Source organism: Camelina sativa, chromosome 3 (genome assembly GCF_030686135.1).
Source record: "Camelina sativa cultivar CO46 ecotype springtype chromosome 3, ASM3068613v1".
NCBI lineage: Eukaryota > Viridiplantae > Streptophyta > Magnoliopsida > Brassicales > Brassicaceae > Camelina > Camelina sativa.
In genome coordinates, this window is record NC_141882.1 from 14,601,816 (window position 1) to 14,618,516 (window position 16,701).

Here is a 16,701-nt window from a genome sequence, read left to right on the forward strand (position 1 = left end):
GTGCAAATGCTCTTGTATAAGGTCAACCCTCTCTAGAAGATGATGCAGTTGAGTCTGTCTACCTTATTCAATACCTCAAAGACTTTCACATTCTTCTCTAATTGGTTGATGATTGATGAACCTTGTTTTTGGTAATTTCCCTATTTGACCCGTTTCTGTATAAATATCACAATAGCCAATATGTTATACATGTACATTGGTTTGTTTTGGAATACAATTATATTTGTAACTTTTTTTTTTTTTTTTCTAAATGATAAACCAATAGTATGTTCTTCATGAATTTAGACGTACCTAAGGTTTCATTCCTCTTGGACTAATGACTTAAACTATCGAAAACCACATAATGCCTTTATGTGTCCGGAAGAATAAGCCCTTTTGAACTAATGACTTAAACCATCGAAAACCACATAATGCCTTCATATGTGTCCGGAAGAATAAGTTTTTAAAAAATTGATTGATATAGGTTAGCTTTATAAAAGGCAAAAAAAAAAATGTGCATCAAGTTTATGATACAATATATATCTATAAGAAGATTCCAATGGATAATGTCAAAAGAAAACAAGAAAACATATATATGTAACGTTTATCTTTATTTGTTAGCCGAGTGCAGAAGCTAGCAGACAATTGAACACACTGCGGGCCAGTAGTGATTGTGTGTACAGATGGTAATGGAATCACTCTCTGTCTCTCAAATAAAAGAGAAAAAGGCAAAAAGAAAAAAACGAAAGATTGCTTCCTTAGTACTATGGAGATTCAACCTCCAAATTCTATATATTATTAGTTGACAAAAGAATATATTCTCTAGATAAATATATTAGTAAGAATATATGTGCCTTTGATATATATATATATATTTCTTATATAGAGAATGATCGGATAACTTAGTTGTATAATGCAAATGCATACAGTTTTTAGAAAATGATCAACTGTGTGTACATTCTAGAGAAGCAAAAAAAAACAAAAAAGGTAGTGGTTACGTAACAAAGATCCACCTTATGATTCACCTGCTAATTATCCATTAATCTGAGATTAATTAAACGATAATACGACGAAACTTTGTTCAATTAATAATGATTTCGTTGTTATATATGTTTTGCTACTTGAACAATTCACGGCTTCTATCATATATAATATCGCAAATTTATGAGTTTTTATGTTAGACAATATCAGAATAACAAGTCCGTGATTAAATAGTTTGGTCCTCTAATTACTTTATTTATATAAAGTTGATGACCAGACCAGATGCATGCATAGAGAGGTTAGAGAAGGTTGGTAAACCAAATCAACTAAATACACACTTTTACTTATATTATTCTTTTGAGACGGCAGCTACACTCTTACATATAGCGGCCCTCTTCGGACATATAAATATGTTAATATTTCTGTCGACCAACTGAGGATTATTTTAACTTTTATTAGTGTTGGAGAGTTAAATTATTGGAGTGGATTAGTCTGATCGTAACTCTTTTTTTCTTTTCCCTTAATCGGTTAACATATTTTTTCTGGATTCCGTAGTTCATTGATCTAAGTTTACGGTTATATATATATACGAAACAACTACTCATAACCTACCATATGATTATTTTGGATGATACGGCGTTTTGGTTATCTGGTTTTAAATTTAACTAAACGAAAGGGACTAGTTTGACTAAAAGACAATTAAAATTTTAATTATATACTACTCCCTCCGGATTTATTTACTTGTCATTCTAGAGTTTTGAACACAAATTAAGAAAATAAATCAATGTTTTATTATACCATTTCTTTAATATATTTTCTAATTTTTTTATCGATCAAAACATTAAAATAGTTGGGATAAAATTAATATTTTTACCAAACATATGCATTGGAAACCTAAAATGAAAGTATTAGAAAACAAAATTTTTACTCTATAATAATAACAAAAAAAACCAGAGGAGTAGTATACAGGATACTACTAAAGTACTATCTACTATAAAACGTAGTAATTCACTACAAAGCTAAAGTCGTGTTAGTTCCTTGTCTTTATGTCTATCTTATATACACGACACTACCTAATCTGCTCTTGATATTGTGAAGCGTAACATAAAAGTATTGTGAATATATAAAGACGAAATATATAACTAATTAAGGAACAAAAGAGTCTTTCGAAATGTTTACGTTTGGCTGTCCATCGTTTTGGAATCTATACCTTTTTATTAATTTTTTTTGTGTCGAAAACCTTTTTATTAATTTAAAGTGTTGATTAGTGTAACCACCTAATTTGAACGCCTACACGTAAAATATGTATTAATAGAATAACTTATTTAATAAATGAGGATGACTGATGATTATATATATACAATCTGCATGGGTATACAGAATAAAGACCCTTTGATGTCCATTTCATGCTTAGTTGTCATTTTTGTTTTAGCTTTCATCATGGAATATGACAAATCTACCCTTTGATATAAACCATACAAACTATATATAAGTAATATTTTATAAGCTAATAATAATATCACTCTCTATCCTTTTTCTTGTCACATGCTAATTCTACTCTAATTGGATATTAACAGCTATAAAACCATTTAAAGGCTTTTTTTTTGCCAAATGCCTATACACGTAATGACGTAATCTCTACTCAACACGATTTAAAAATTTTCAAATTACTTAAAGGATATCTTAATGTTTTTTTTGATGAGATAATAATTCGTCCTTTTCTTTAAAACCTTTATAACATATTGCACATAAAATGTATCATAGACAACGAAAAAAAAACAACTATATATCACAAGAGACGGTTTACTAGTATATATACGTCATGATAAAAGACTTGCACTTCAAAAAATTGCAAAATAATATAAAAGTTAGATACAATATTATGAGACTCAAAATTTAAAACATGTATGTGTAATAATACCATGGTTTTTAAGTAATGCATGTAATTAGAATCGTTCAACGTAAAAGTTACAATAATTCATTATAATATGATGATACTTTTAAAATATCAAATTATACATTAAAAATGAATTCATAACCAAGTTCTCTAATAATTTTTTTTTTCTTTCTTGATCGATCCTCGACATCACTCTAATGTAACTCACACATTCAAATAAAACAGCTGCAAAACCGTGGCAGAGTAATATACAAAAAGGGTAAAACTGGAAACTAAAGATTAAGAAGACAAATCAGAAAAGACTATTGAACAATAATAACTCTCCCTTATATAAACACCACGAGCGTGGAAGCCAAAGAGCAATTTTCTCCCTACACCAAAAGCCAAAAAAAAGAAAAAGAAAAAGAAAAACCTCTCTCTCTTATGTCAAAATCTATATGTGTAACTAATAAACACAAATCATAAACCTTTTTTTTATTTGTTCTTCTTCCTATAAAGAATCAAAATGTCTGAAAGATCATCGTATAATCACATCTTCTTCTTCTTCATAATCTTGATCTTGGGTGTGTGTTTGAGATCATCATTAGCCTTCACGAATCTCAACACCTTAAGTTTCGAAGAATCGCTTTCTCCTCTCTTTGGCGATGCTAATCTCGTCCGTTCACCGGATGATCTCTCCGTTCGTCTCCTTCTTGATCGATATACCGGTATATATACATCTTTATCACATGGGTCTTATATATATAATTTTTTAAAGATGATGTCATGGTGATGATTGATGATAATTATAATAATAGGTTCTGGTTTTATATCATCGAATATGTATCAACATGGATTCTACAGCTCCATGATCAAGCTCCCCGCTGATTACACTGCAGGCGTCGTCGTCGCCTTTTATGTAAGTCTCCGGCTCATTTTTTGTTTTACATGTTTTGATTAACACAATACATATGTTTTGTTCTTTTTTCATCCATCTGCGTGAATGTTTAAATCTTTAATCAAAACATTATTATCTTTTAAAAAAACCATGATGTTAACTCATTACTTTGATATAATTTGAAACTTTTTCTTTTTTTTTGGCCGAGAAAATCGTCATTGAAAATGGAATACCAAACGATTTGTCGAAGAACCCAACGACACAATTTTCTCTGTTTGGTTGCCTAGAAAATAGTCATTAATTTTCCCAAGAAAATAGTTTCTATTTTCCCAAGAAAATAGAGAAAATGCACCAATCTTTTAAAAGACTTGGGATCTAATTTTTATGTTTAAATGGATATGTGTAGACATCAAACGGAGACGTGTTCGAGAAAACACACGACGAACTAGACATAGAGTTTCTAGGGAACATAAAAGGAAAGCCATGGAGGTTTCAGACAAATCTATACGGAAATGGAAGTACACAAAGAGGTCGTGAAGAAAGATATCGTCTCTGGTTTGATCCTTCTAAAGAGTTTCACCGTTACAGTATCCTCTGGACTCCTCACAAGATCATGTAAGCTTCTTCAAGATCTTCTCATTTCTTTTGTTTTAGTTGTTTCGTTAGCGTTGACTAAACCCGGTTAATCAATATTATTAAATTTGGTGGGACAAAGCTATAAGATGAAAAAAAAACAGAATGTTTGTCTTTCACACTTTCACAGAACGTTTCTTCCTTTACCTTTTTTTTTTCCTAAGATTAGTAATCCCCTTTTTTTTTTTTTTTTCTAAAATACAAATTTTCTACTATTACTTTTTGCTCCATTTTTATTTGATTTAAAATTTTAAAATCGATAAAGAGTCAGCTTTTTCAAAACATTCAATTCGTCATTATTGTTAAGCATCAGCTTAGAGCTATCTTTTTTGACGCGTATTAAGCCTCAGTCGTCACGCTCACGCGTATTAGTTTAAAGCCAAAATTAACAGTTGAGTAAATTTGACTTTCTATTGAACCTTCGTCTTCAAAAAAAGAACGAGAACCGTTAATCATAACTTTTTATATATAAACAGAATACATATAAAATTTAAACTTATGATAATTAAGTTAGGCCTGCTGGAGTGACAATTAAATGCAATTAACCATAGTGTCCATTACCATCTACTCTAGTACCTTTTTTAGTTAATTATTTTAACAATTTTGCAATTTAACTAACGAAAATTTTAATACAAATATTGTAGATTTTGGGTAGATGATGTGCCAATAAGAGAAGTGATAAGAAACGATGCAATGGGAGCTGATTACCCCGCGAAGCCAATGTCTCTCTATGCCACCATTTGGGACGCTTCAGATTGGGCTACTTCCGGCGGCAAATACAAAGCTAATTACAAATTTGCACCATTCGTAGCCGAGTTTAAATCTTTCTCTCTTGACGGCTGCTCCGTTGATCCTATCCAAGAAGTACCCGTGGATTGCTCCGACTCCGTCGATTTTCTTGAGTCTCAAGATTACTCAACCATCAACTCACGTCAACGGGCCGCCATGCGAAGATTTCGGCAACGTTTCATGTACTATTCATACTGTTATGATACCGTTAGGTACCCTGAGGCTCCCCCCGAGTGTGTGATTGTTCCCGCGGAGAAAGATAGGTTTAAAGATACGGGAAGGTTGAAATTTGGTGGTACGGAGGCGCGCGAACGTCGGAGAAATCGCAGGCAGCAACGTCGGCCTGAGATTGAGAGTGATCCTGATGAAAGAAGACTTTTATAAGATTTATTTGTGCCTATTATTTTTTTTTAACTTAAAATTCGTTTGTGAGTAACAAAGAAGTAAAATAAAAGAGTAAAAAAACTGAAAAATTAAAATGAATGAAATAGAAAGTATATTTGATAGGTCATTGGACTTGTGAAATTTTGAATAAGTTAGGTTCATGGAGACTAGGCTCGACCTCTGAGCTCATATGTTCTTCTTCTTCACTGCCTGTAACACAATTAGGAACATGAACATGAAAACCAAAATGTTAAAGTCAACAGAATGACAAATGCTCACACGAAACCTTGTAACATGAGAAGTGTCTTACTCACATGCAAAATAGCTACACCCTTTGGCTATTTCTCATATGGATTATGAGGCTGAGGCGACGAGAAGAAGAATTCTCATATGGATTATGAGGCTGTAGACTGTAGCGATGGAATCTGAGTTTTCTCCACTATTCTATCTGGCACACACTCATATGTTATGATATCTTCATCACCAAAAAAAAAAAAATCTAGGCCGTTGATACATAGTCCTATTCTTATATATATTATGGAGCCAAAATACAGAGCTTTCTGTCTCTGCCAATGGGATTTTGAATTATTTTTTTGAAGAGAAAAGTTTTTGGACTGCCAATGAAACCTCGTAGGCTCGTATTGTACATGAAGATTGTCATGATATCTTTTCATATTCGATCTGAAGATATCCTTTCTATACTTGTGGAGATTCTTTAGCCGGTATGATTTGTTCGAGCCATTGTTTCTACAGATGTCAAGAGGAAATACAAATGGCTATGAACCTCTAGTTCGATTTTCAGGTTCATATTACTTTTTATATAGTGCTTTAGATTGTAAATGTCTAAACATCAAAGGTGACGTGCAGATTCTCGAATGAGAGAGCTATAAGTATGAGAGCTGTGGACTAACACAAATCATAAGTGCGGCGCATTATGCTTTGTATCTCTGCTTCTTCTCCAACTGTTTCTCTCCGACGTACACTGCAAGAAATATATTCTTTTGGTCCATAATGATGGTGAAAAGGCAGCTATTATATGGCGGCAAAGAAACAAGGTTTAGTGAATTTTTTTTTGGGTGTCCAAGAAGATCTGAATCAACTTTAATAAATAATTTTCCGGTCAGGCTGGATATTTCAAGATCATTGATCTAAAGAAGCTTTTAGCCATTATGATACAATGGATCTTTGTTTAGAGTTAAACTTGATTTTTAATCAAGATTAATTACATCCAAGTTCTAGAGTTTTCTCTATAAATATCAAGATCTCCACCTCCTTAACAAAAATATCTAAGAGTTCTAGAAAAATGTATCACCTCCTTAAACATAAAAAATCTAGATATTTAATTAAAATTATCTAGATAATTATATTATTATAGTTTAGATATTGTAATAGAATAATCTAGATTAAGGATTAATATATTCTAGATATTTTGTAATATGGAGGCTATAAATACTTCCTCCTACTCTCACTTGTAAAGAAGGTGTTGTGAAGTTGTTCCAAGTTAAAACCAAAATAATAAAAGTTTTATATTTCTAAACTACTCTCTCAAATACTCAAAACACTTTCTCCATCACTTCTAAAAGAATTTACTTCCAACAAAGTGGTATCAGAGCTTGAAGATCCTAAAGATGGCAAGTAATGGTGTTCCCTTCCAAGTCCCAGTACTCACAAAGAGCAACTATGACAATTGGAGTTTACGAATGATGGCTATCCTAGGAGCACATAGTCGAGAAAGGTTATGTTGAACCAGAGAATGAAGGTAGTCTCTCTCGAATCCAAAAGGATAGTTTGAGAGACTCAAGAAAGAGAGACAAGAAGGCTCTCTGTCTAATCTATCAAGGATTAGATGAAGATACGTTCGAGAAGGTCGTTGGAGCTACGTCGGCCAAAGAAGCATGGGAGGAGCTTCAAACATCTTACAAGGGTGCCGATCAAGTCAAGAAGGTGCGTCTTCAAACTCTAGGAGGAAAATTTGAAGCTTTAAAAATGAAGGAAGATGAACTCGTCTCAGATTATTTTTCAAGAGTTTTGGTGGTTACTAATAATCTCAAAAGAAACGGCGAGAAGCTAGATGATGTGAGAATTATGGAGAAGATTCTTAGATCATTAGACTCAAAATTTGAGCATATAGTTACCGTTATTGAAGAGACAAAGGATTTGGAGACCATGACAATGGAGCAACTTCTTGGGTCATTACAAGCTTATGAAGAAAAGAAGAAGAAGAAGGAAGACATTTCCGAACAAGTACTAAAAATGCAAATTAATAACATTAAAGAAGAAAATGGGCAAATTTATCAAAGAAGAGGTGGTGGTCAAGTACAAGGACGAGGTCGAGTCCATGGATATGGAAATGGACGTGGTTGGAGGCCATATGAAGACAACACAAGTCAAAGAGGAGAAAGCTCATCAAGAGGTCGTGGGGGAGGAAACCTAAATTCAAGGTACAATAAATCAAGTGTAAAATGCTACAATTGTATAAAGTTTGGACATTACGGTTCTGAATGTAGAGCTCTTAATAACAAAAGAGTCGAGGAGAAGGCCAACTACGTTGAAGAAAATTTTTAAGAAGAAGACATGTTATTAATGGCTAATTACAAGAAGGATGAACGAGAAGAAAATAATAAATGGTACCTCGATAGTGGTGAAAGCAATCACATGCGTGGGAGAAGAAACATATTTGTGGAGCTTGATGAGTCGGTGAAAGGAAACGTCGCTTGAGGAGATGAATCAAAGATGGAGGTACAAGGCAAAGGAAACATTCTCATTCGATTGAAGAATGGAGATCATCAATTTATTTCCAACGTTTACTATATTCCAACCATGAAGACAAATATCTTGAGTCTTGGGCAACTCTTAGAGAAAGGTTATGATTTGATTAAAAGATAATAACCTTTATATAAGAGACCAAACAAGTAATCTCATTACTAAAGTGCCGATGTCTAAAAATAGAATGTTTGTTTTTAACATTCAAAATGACACCGCACAATGTTCCAAGATGTGCTACAAAGAGGAGTCTTGGCTTTGACATCTTCGACACAGACATCTAAATTTTGGAGGTTTGGAGTTACTTTCGAAGAAAGAAATGGTGAGGGGACTACCTTGGATCAATCATCCAAATCAGGTGTGTGAAGGATGTCTACTTGGAAAACAATTCAAAATGAGTTTTCCAAAGGAGTCAAGCACAAGAGCTCAAAAGCCATTGGAGTTGATACACACGGATGTGTGAGGTCCAATCAAGCCAAAATCACTTGGTAAAAGTAACTACTTACTTCTCTTTATTGATGATTTTTCAAGAAAACATGGGTTTTTTTGCTTGAAAGAAAAATCCGAGGTGTTCGAGAAATTTTAAAAATTTAAAACCCATGTTGAGAAGGAAAGTGTTCTTGTGATCAAAGCTATGAGATCCGAACGTGGAGGAGAATTCACATCCAAGGAGTTTCATAAGTATTGTGAAGATAATGGCATTCGAAGACAACTAACAGTGCCTAGATCCCCTCAACAAAATGGAGTAGCGGAAAGAAAAAATAGAACAATTCTTGAGATGGCGAGGAGCATGCTTAAGAGTAAAAGACTACCAAAGGAGCTATGGGCGGAAGCTGTCGCCTGTGTAGTGTATTTATTAAACCGATCTCCAACAAGAAGTGTCTCGGGTAAGACACCACAAGAAGCTTGGAACGGAAGAAAGCCCGGTGTTTCTTATTGAAGAGTCTTTGGAAGCATAGCTCATGCTCATGTACCAGATGAGAAGCAGAGCAAACTAGATGACAAAAGTGAGAAGTACATCTTCATTGGTTATGACAACAACTCAAAAGGCTACAAGCTTTACAATCCCGAAACGAGGAAGACTATTATAAGTTGAAATGTCGTGTTCGACGAAAAAGGAGAGTGGGATTGGAAGTCAAATGATGAAGATTATAATTTCTTCCCACACTTTGAAGAAGATGACCTAGAGCCACCAAGAGAAGAGCCTACTACACCACCAACTTCACCAATGAGTTCTAAAGGAGAAGAAAGTTCTAGCGAAAGGACTCCATGCTTTAGAAGTCTACAAGAGCTTTACGAGGTAACCGAAAATCAAGACAACCTTACTTTATTTTGCTTATTTGCGGAGTGCGAGCCCTTGAACTTCCAAGAAGCTATTGAAAAAAAGACTTGGAGAAATGCCATGGATGAAGAGATAAAGGCTATAAAAAAGAATGATACATGGGAGTTAGCTTCACTTCCAAATGGACATAATGCAATCGATGTGAAGTGGGTGTACAAAGCAAAGAAAAATTCTAAAGGGGAAGCTGAAAGATACAAGGCAAGATTGATGGCTAAAGGATATAGTCAAAGACCCGAAATCGACTACGATGAAGTATTTGCTCCTATTGCACGTCTTGAAACTGTTCGACTAATTATTTCATCGGCTGCTCAAAACAAGTGGAAGATACATCAAATGGATGTCAAGTCAGCCATCTTAAATGAAGACCTTGAAGAAGAAGTTTACATTGAGCAACCTCAAGGCTACATAGTTAAAGGAGAAGAAGACAAAGTTTTGAGGTTAAAAAAGACACTTTATGGATTAAAACAAGCCCCAAGAGCTTGGAATACGCGAATCGACAAGTATTTCAACGAGAAAGACTTCGTCAAGTGTCCATATGAGCATGCACTTTATATCAAAATTCAAAATGGTGATATATTGATTGTATGCTTGTATGTAGATGACTTGATATTCATGGGTAACAATCCAAGCATGTTCGACGAATTCAAGAAAGAGGTGACGAAGGAGTTCGAGATGACAAATACTGGATTGATGTGTTACTACCTCGGAATCAAAGTAAGACAAGAAGAAAATAGAATTTTCATTACTCAAGAAGGATATGCTAAGGTGGTACTTAAAAAGTTTAAGATGGAAGACTCAAACCCGGTGAGCACACCAGTGGAATGTGGAATCAAGTTATCAAAAATCGAGGAAGGAGAAGGAGTGGATTCACACTATTTAAGAGCTTAGTTGGAAGCTTACGATACTTAACATGCACAGGACCCGATATCTTATATGCAGTTGGAGTTGTTAGTCGCTACATGGAACATCCAACAAAGACTCATTTTAAGGCGGCAAAGAGGATTCTTTGCTATATCAAAGTTACTATGAACTTTAGTTTGCACTATTCTATTTCAAATGGGGAAAATGAGCTATTTCCCCCCCCCCAAGAACTATCATATCTTGCTGTATGGAGCCCGAACTATGGACACGAGCTATATATCCCTGTCAACTATGCTTGACACCTATTTCTCCCCAAATCGAAAGTTCTACACTTATATCACCCCGAATTGAAAGTTCGAGATGTAATTACACCTAATCTTGGGTTTGTCATGGTTTACTATTTGCTTAACCGTCTAACGAAAATCCTAAACCAATTTAGACCCGATTAATCCTATTTTGACCCAAATTTATCGAGATAACCAATTAACCATAATTTGACCCGATTGTTTTCGATTTTTAGTGGTTTTGACCCGACTAAACATTGTTTGAAACCCAAAATCATCAAGAGAACCCTAAATTGAGAAATCCCCAAAAAGAGAAATACCCTAAAAAGAGCGAATCCGAGTTCAATCGATTTGATGGCGTTAATCGAGAGAGATCCCGGCGGCCCAATGCCTGATTACAACGAAGAAGGTGAAGATAGAGACCAATTTCACATCGAGCAGATGATTGAGGAGTTTGTCGATGAACCTCCAATCCGCCACGATGTGTACCCAGAGAGTGAAGACGACGGTGACGATGGTCCGGTAAGAGCTCGTACGAATATGAGGCGTGGTAATGGGGAGTTGTTCGACAATAACTCGACAGAGTCTTTTAACAGCTCCATCAACAAGGCAAGAGAGAAGCCTTTTGTTGCCATGTTAGAGACAATAAGACGACTGGCCATGGTGCGAGTTGCAAAGAGGTCTGCCATATCTAATTCTCACACAGGTAAAATTCATCTTATCCTTATGTATTATTTGTTGTGTTTATAGATTCTCATGTTTTTCACAAATGTTTGCAGGGATCTGTACTCCATATGTTGTTAAGTTTCTTGCGGCTGAGCACAAAGCAGCATCTACGGCTAAGGTATCAACAAGCACAAATGGGACCTTCGAAGTCAAAGTCAGTGGAGACACTCACCGTGTTTGTCTAAAGAAGATGACTTGTACGTGTCAGAAGTGGCAAATATGTGGCATCCCATGTGAGCATGCTGAAACAAGAACTTTTTCAAGTATCTACTTATGAATGAATGAATGATGCAATCAAACAAACAAACATAAGTATGAATGATCAGAATGTAATGCAAGGTGTTTCAATTCCCTTATGATGTTGTAGCATAAAGGATGTCAATCCATAAAGAGTGTGATATGTAAGCAGTCAAGATGTGATCAATGCATTCAAGTTAAGCCAAATATCAAGTTGATTTGTTTCTAACAACCTAATGACAATAATGAAATGCAATGAACTAAGGCAACTTAAGACAATACTAATGCTGAATTAAACTGTAGAACAAGTGCAATAAACAAGACTAAGCAGAATTAACTAATAAGCAGAAGAAAACATGAACAGAACAATGCATAAGCAAGAAAGTAAAATGGAGCTCGACCTAGCACTCGGTCGAGTGGGAGGTCGAGTTGACAAGCGAATGAACAGAAACAGAGCAAATAATGAAAACAGAGCAAACAACAAGCAATTAACAATACTTAAACAGGGAAATCAATAAACAAAGAAAATCCTAAAGATGGATTCATGGGATGGACTCAAGCTATGGCTATCTAAATTGGTCAACAAACCTCAATCAACAATGAGCTATCTCTAGACAATGATCTTCTAATACATGTTAATCCACTCTCATGACAATAACAATCAAGCCAAGATACTTCTTAGACCTAGTTCTCACTAGCTATTACATATCAAAGCAGGCATTAAAACCCATATCATCAATGTCAAAAATCACTTTAAACATCTAATCTCTTAACATGCTTCATGATAATCTCTAGCATTAGCCTTATCTAACAACTTAGACATTGGTGTGATGCTAAGAAGCTTAAGATCTATCCTTACCCTCTCAGTATAAGAATAGCATAGAGCATATCTAATCTAGAAGAGATATATAACAATCAAGCTTGACCAATCTAAACAACCATAACCTTTACCCAGCCTAATCCATCCCTAAGATCCTAAGCCACTAATAAGATCTAAAAATCATCATGAAGAACACAAACCCAGAAATTAATGAAACTATCATGACTAGAAAGATGAGATAAAGATGAACAATATTGAACAAAGAAGTGAAAGCAAATATTCAACAGATTCAAAGTTAACAAGGTTACAAATGTGTGAAAATCTAGAGAAAAGATAAGAGATGATGCAATAAAGTAAAAGAAGCTAAAAATGGCAAAAACTAGGTTATGAGGTGTCTATATGGTCTCCAGGGTCTCACCCTTTTCGGCCACAAGTGCCAGTACATATATATAGTAAAGAGAGAGAAGCCCTAGTTAGCTAGAGGAAAAAACAGAGAGGCGGCGGTCAGCTCGACCATGTGCTCGGTCGAGTGCATGGTCGAGTGGTTGGTCCGTCACGTAGCTCGAGTCTTCGATCTGGGATGATATTCGTTCAGTAAAATCGGGATAACTCTTGCACTACACCTCTGATTGCCTTTAAACCACCGGCATTCGAAAGTTAACTCAATTGCCTACAATTTTCTTGAAGGACGCGGAAGCTGAATCGCAACGGAAGATCTTCATTTGGATCGAACTTTGAGGATCTCGTTATGAATCCGACCGAGTACTCGACCATGTGCCTGCTCGAGTGCTGTGGTCGAGTTGCCTTGCGAATCCACTTCCTGATACTTTCAGTCCTCTTGTTTAGCTCCATAAATAACACCAAGTCCTTCCTTACCCTCTTAGAGCTCCATAACACCTAATAATACTCCAAATGCACAAATATATGCAATGCATGCTTCTAAACATCCTAAGTGTATATTTGGACATAAATGGCTATAAAACTTAAGGAATCATTTCTATATGATGAAAAACATGAACTAAACAAGGCCTTAAATATGGTAAAATATAGTAACATCACATGCATATGGTCTCATCATTGATAAGAAGGTAACGGCTGAGAACTACGTCTGCCAGTGGTTCCGAACAGCTATATGGAGGAGAAACTATGAAGAAGGCCTAACTCCACAAAGAAGTGCAAAGTTTTGGCCTTGTACAAATGGGAATAAGGTGTATGCAGAACCACCTGAGGAAAAACAGACCAAGGCTGACAAGAAAAGGAAGATGGGTGTCAATGAGTCACCTACTAAGAAGCAACCAAAACAGAAAAAAAGAATAATGCATTGTGGCATTTGTGGGGAAGCTAACCATAACTCTAGATTCCATAAGTCTGAATTTGCTCAGGTATGATATATTGCTTTGATGTTTTCAGTTTCTAACTTTTCTTTTGGTTACTAACTCTAATGCCATGTTTTTTCAGCCTTCTCGACAGCCTACGCAACCTGAACCAAGTCAAGGATCACTCACTCAAGCTTGATCAAGAACCTACTTATTATTAGGGTGCTAATTTTGTGGTTGCCTAGATACATATTTTCGACCACATGAACTCTTTTCTTCCCCTAGGTCGCTTAGTGTCTTTTGTCTCCAATGGTGAATTTTGTGGTTGCTCATGTTGTATTTTCGACCACATATACTCTTGCCTTTCCTAACTCTTTTGTATGATCTATTTCGTTTCAAATGATGATCGTTTATGACATTTAATTTCATCTCTTTTGATGATCGTTTATAACACAACAAATGTAGCTTCATCTTTGACACAAAAGGTTTCATTGTCTTAAATCATTGACAAACAAACAAACATGACCATACACCATTTGTTCAACCAACTACTTTGCTTAGTACAATCATGACCATACAGACTAACAATACAACACTCATCATCTTCTTATTCCATGATTTGGCTTCACCTAAACCATCTTCAACCTTCTCGAAGACCTCCTTCTCCATCTTCTCATAAACCAGAGTATCAAACTCCAACCTCTCTGTCCTAAGCTCTTTCAATTGTTGCTCAAGTCCAGCATTCTTCATAGCCAATGCATCTACCTCATTCAGCAAAGCTTCATCGACCCACTTGAACACATGTTCATCGTTCCGAAGCTACCATTACCCAATTATTAGAACCACCCGAAATCATGAGACAAGAGGATAAAAGCATAAATTTTACCTTATTTGTTGCAGCAAAACTACAACGATAGTATCTCCGGTAAGGATTCGGATCAGATTTCGAGATCAAAGCTACAACAGCTTCCCCGCACCAACATCTCTTTGGCACACCGAACACTCTTCCTCTCGCACGAGAACTGGATGATTCGGTCGAATTGCTCATTCTGAATCTCGAATTCGGTAATGGAACCCAGAAAAGAAGAAAGAAGAAGAACAATGCCAAATCGATTGTAGGGTTCATGATTTTTGAAAATTGGGGATTTGTGGGTTCATGGGTCTTAACAGGGTAAGAAATCGGGTCTTTAATGGTTCAATTTTCGGTTTATATGGTTTGGTATTGGGTTCAAAAGCTAAACCAACACAATTTTAATTCGGGGTGATATAAGTGTAGAACTTTCGATTTGGGGAGAAATAGGTGTCAAGCATAGTTGACAGGGATATATAGCTCGTGTCCATAGTTCAGGCTCCATACAGCAAGATATGATAGTTCTTGGGGGGGGGGGGAAATAGCTCGTTTTCCCATTTCAAATGATTATAAGCTTGTTGGATATAACGATAGCGATTGGAGTGGAGACGTAGATGATCGAAAAAGCACAAGTGGTTTCGTGTTCTACATTGGAGATACAACTTTCACGTGGATGTCGAAGAAGCAACCAATTGTCACGCTGTCCACTTGTGAAGCGGAGTATGTGGCGGCTACTTCATGTGTGTGCTATGCTATTTGGTTAAGAAATCTTCTAGTGGAGTTAAACTTGCCACAAGAAGAGCCAACAAAGATCTTTGTGGATAACAAGTCAGCAATAGCTTTGGCGAAGAACCCAATCTTCCATGATCGAAGTAAGCACATTGACACACGCTATCATTACATTAGAGAGTTTGTTAACAAGAAGGATGTGCAATTAGAGTATGTGAAGACACATGACCAAGTAGCTGAAATCTTCACCAAGCCTCTCAAACGTGAATACTTTATCGAGATGAGGAGCTTACTTGGAATGGCAAAATCAAGTTTAAGAGGGGGGGGGGGGGTGTTGAGAGTTAAACTTGATTTTTTAATCAAGATTACTTAAATCCAAGTTATAGAGTTTTCTCTAGAAATATCAAGATCTCCACCTCCTTAACAAAAATATCTAAGAGTTCTAGAAAAATGTATCACCTCCTTAAACATAAAAAATCTAGATATTTAATTAGAATTATCTAGATAATTATATTAATATAGTTTAGATATTGTTATAGAATAATCTTGATTAAGGATTAAAATATTCTAGATATTTTGTAATATGGAGGCTATAAATACTTCCTCCTACTCTCACTTGTAAAGAAGGTGTTGTGAAGTTGTTCCAAATTAAAACCAAAGTAATAAAAGTTTTATTTTTCTAAACTACTCTATCAAATACTCAAAACACTTTCTCCATCACTTCTATTAAAATATTCAAGATATTTTGTAATATGGAAGCTATAAATACTTCCTCCTACTCTCACTTGTAAAGAAGGTGTTGTGAAGTCGTTCCAAGTTAAAAGCAAAGTAATAAAAGTTTTATTTTTCTAAACTATTCTATCAAATACTCAAAACACTTTCTCCATCACTTCTAAAAGAATTTACTTCCAACATCTTTTGTATATATACATAATGCAAACCTGTGATTTGGAGCTAGAAATTGATTTCGTAAATATTGTACTTTTTACAAAATCCTTAGAATAATTTGATATTTATCAAAAAAAATTGTGATTAACTATGTGATGTACCACAACAATGATATAATGTCCATGTAAATGAAATGTAGAACCTCAGATTTGTAATGGTTTGTTTTGTGTCCATCATTGACGATTTTTATCGATTTTATTGATTACATGTTAAAATTGCACGTACGATTTGTTTGCAAAGCATTTTGTAATATATTCATTATATTACCAAAAGCTACATTGGATT

General features: G+C 35.1%; 1 protein-coding gene across 1 annotated transcript; it reads left to right on the forward strand.

Annotated features, from left to right (window-relative positions):
• The first annotated feature begins 3,174 nt into the window (after positions 1 to 3,174).
• Positions 3,175 to 5,667, forward strand: LOC104777248 (putative xyloglucan endotransglucosylase/hydrolase protein 30). Its single transcript, XM_010501459.3, has 4 exons — positions 3,175 to 3,564; positions 3,655 to 3,755; positions 4,141 to 4,349; positions 5,012 to 5,667. Exons 1-4 carry the CDS (start codon positions 3,363 to 3,365, stop codon positions 5,538 to 5,540), a joined length of 1,041 nt encoding a protein of 346 aa, XP_010499761.1. The 5' UTR covers positions 3,175 to 3,362; the 3' UTR covers positions 5,541 to 5,667.
• The last annotated feature ends 11,034 nt before the right edge of the window (positions 5,668 to 16,701 follow it).

What these genes read in the sequence shown, in the direction of transcription:
- LOC104777248 (XM_010501459.3), top strand. Translation starts at nt 3,363, where the DNA reads ATGTCTGAAAGATCATCGTATAATCACATCTTCTTCTTCTTCATAATC. An exon ending in GCGTCGTCGTCGCCTTTTAT is followed by an intron (nt 3,756 to 4,140) that starts GTAAGTCTCCGG and finishes GGATATGTGTAG; the next exon opens with ACATCAAACGGAGACGTGTT. An exon ending in TGGACTCCTCACAAGATCAT is followed by an intron (nt 4,350 to 5,011) that starts GTAAGCTTCTTC and finishes CAAATATTGTAG; the next exon opens with ATTTTGGGTAGATGATGTGC.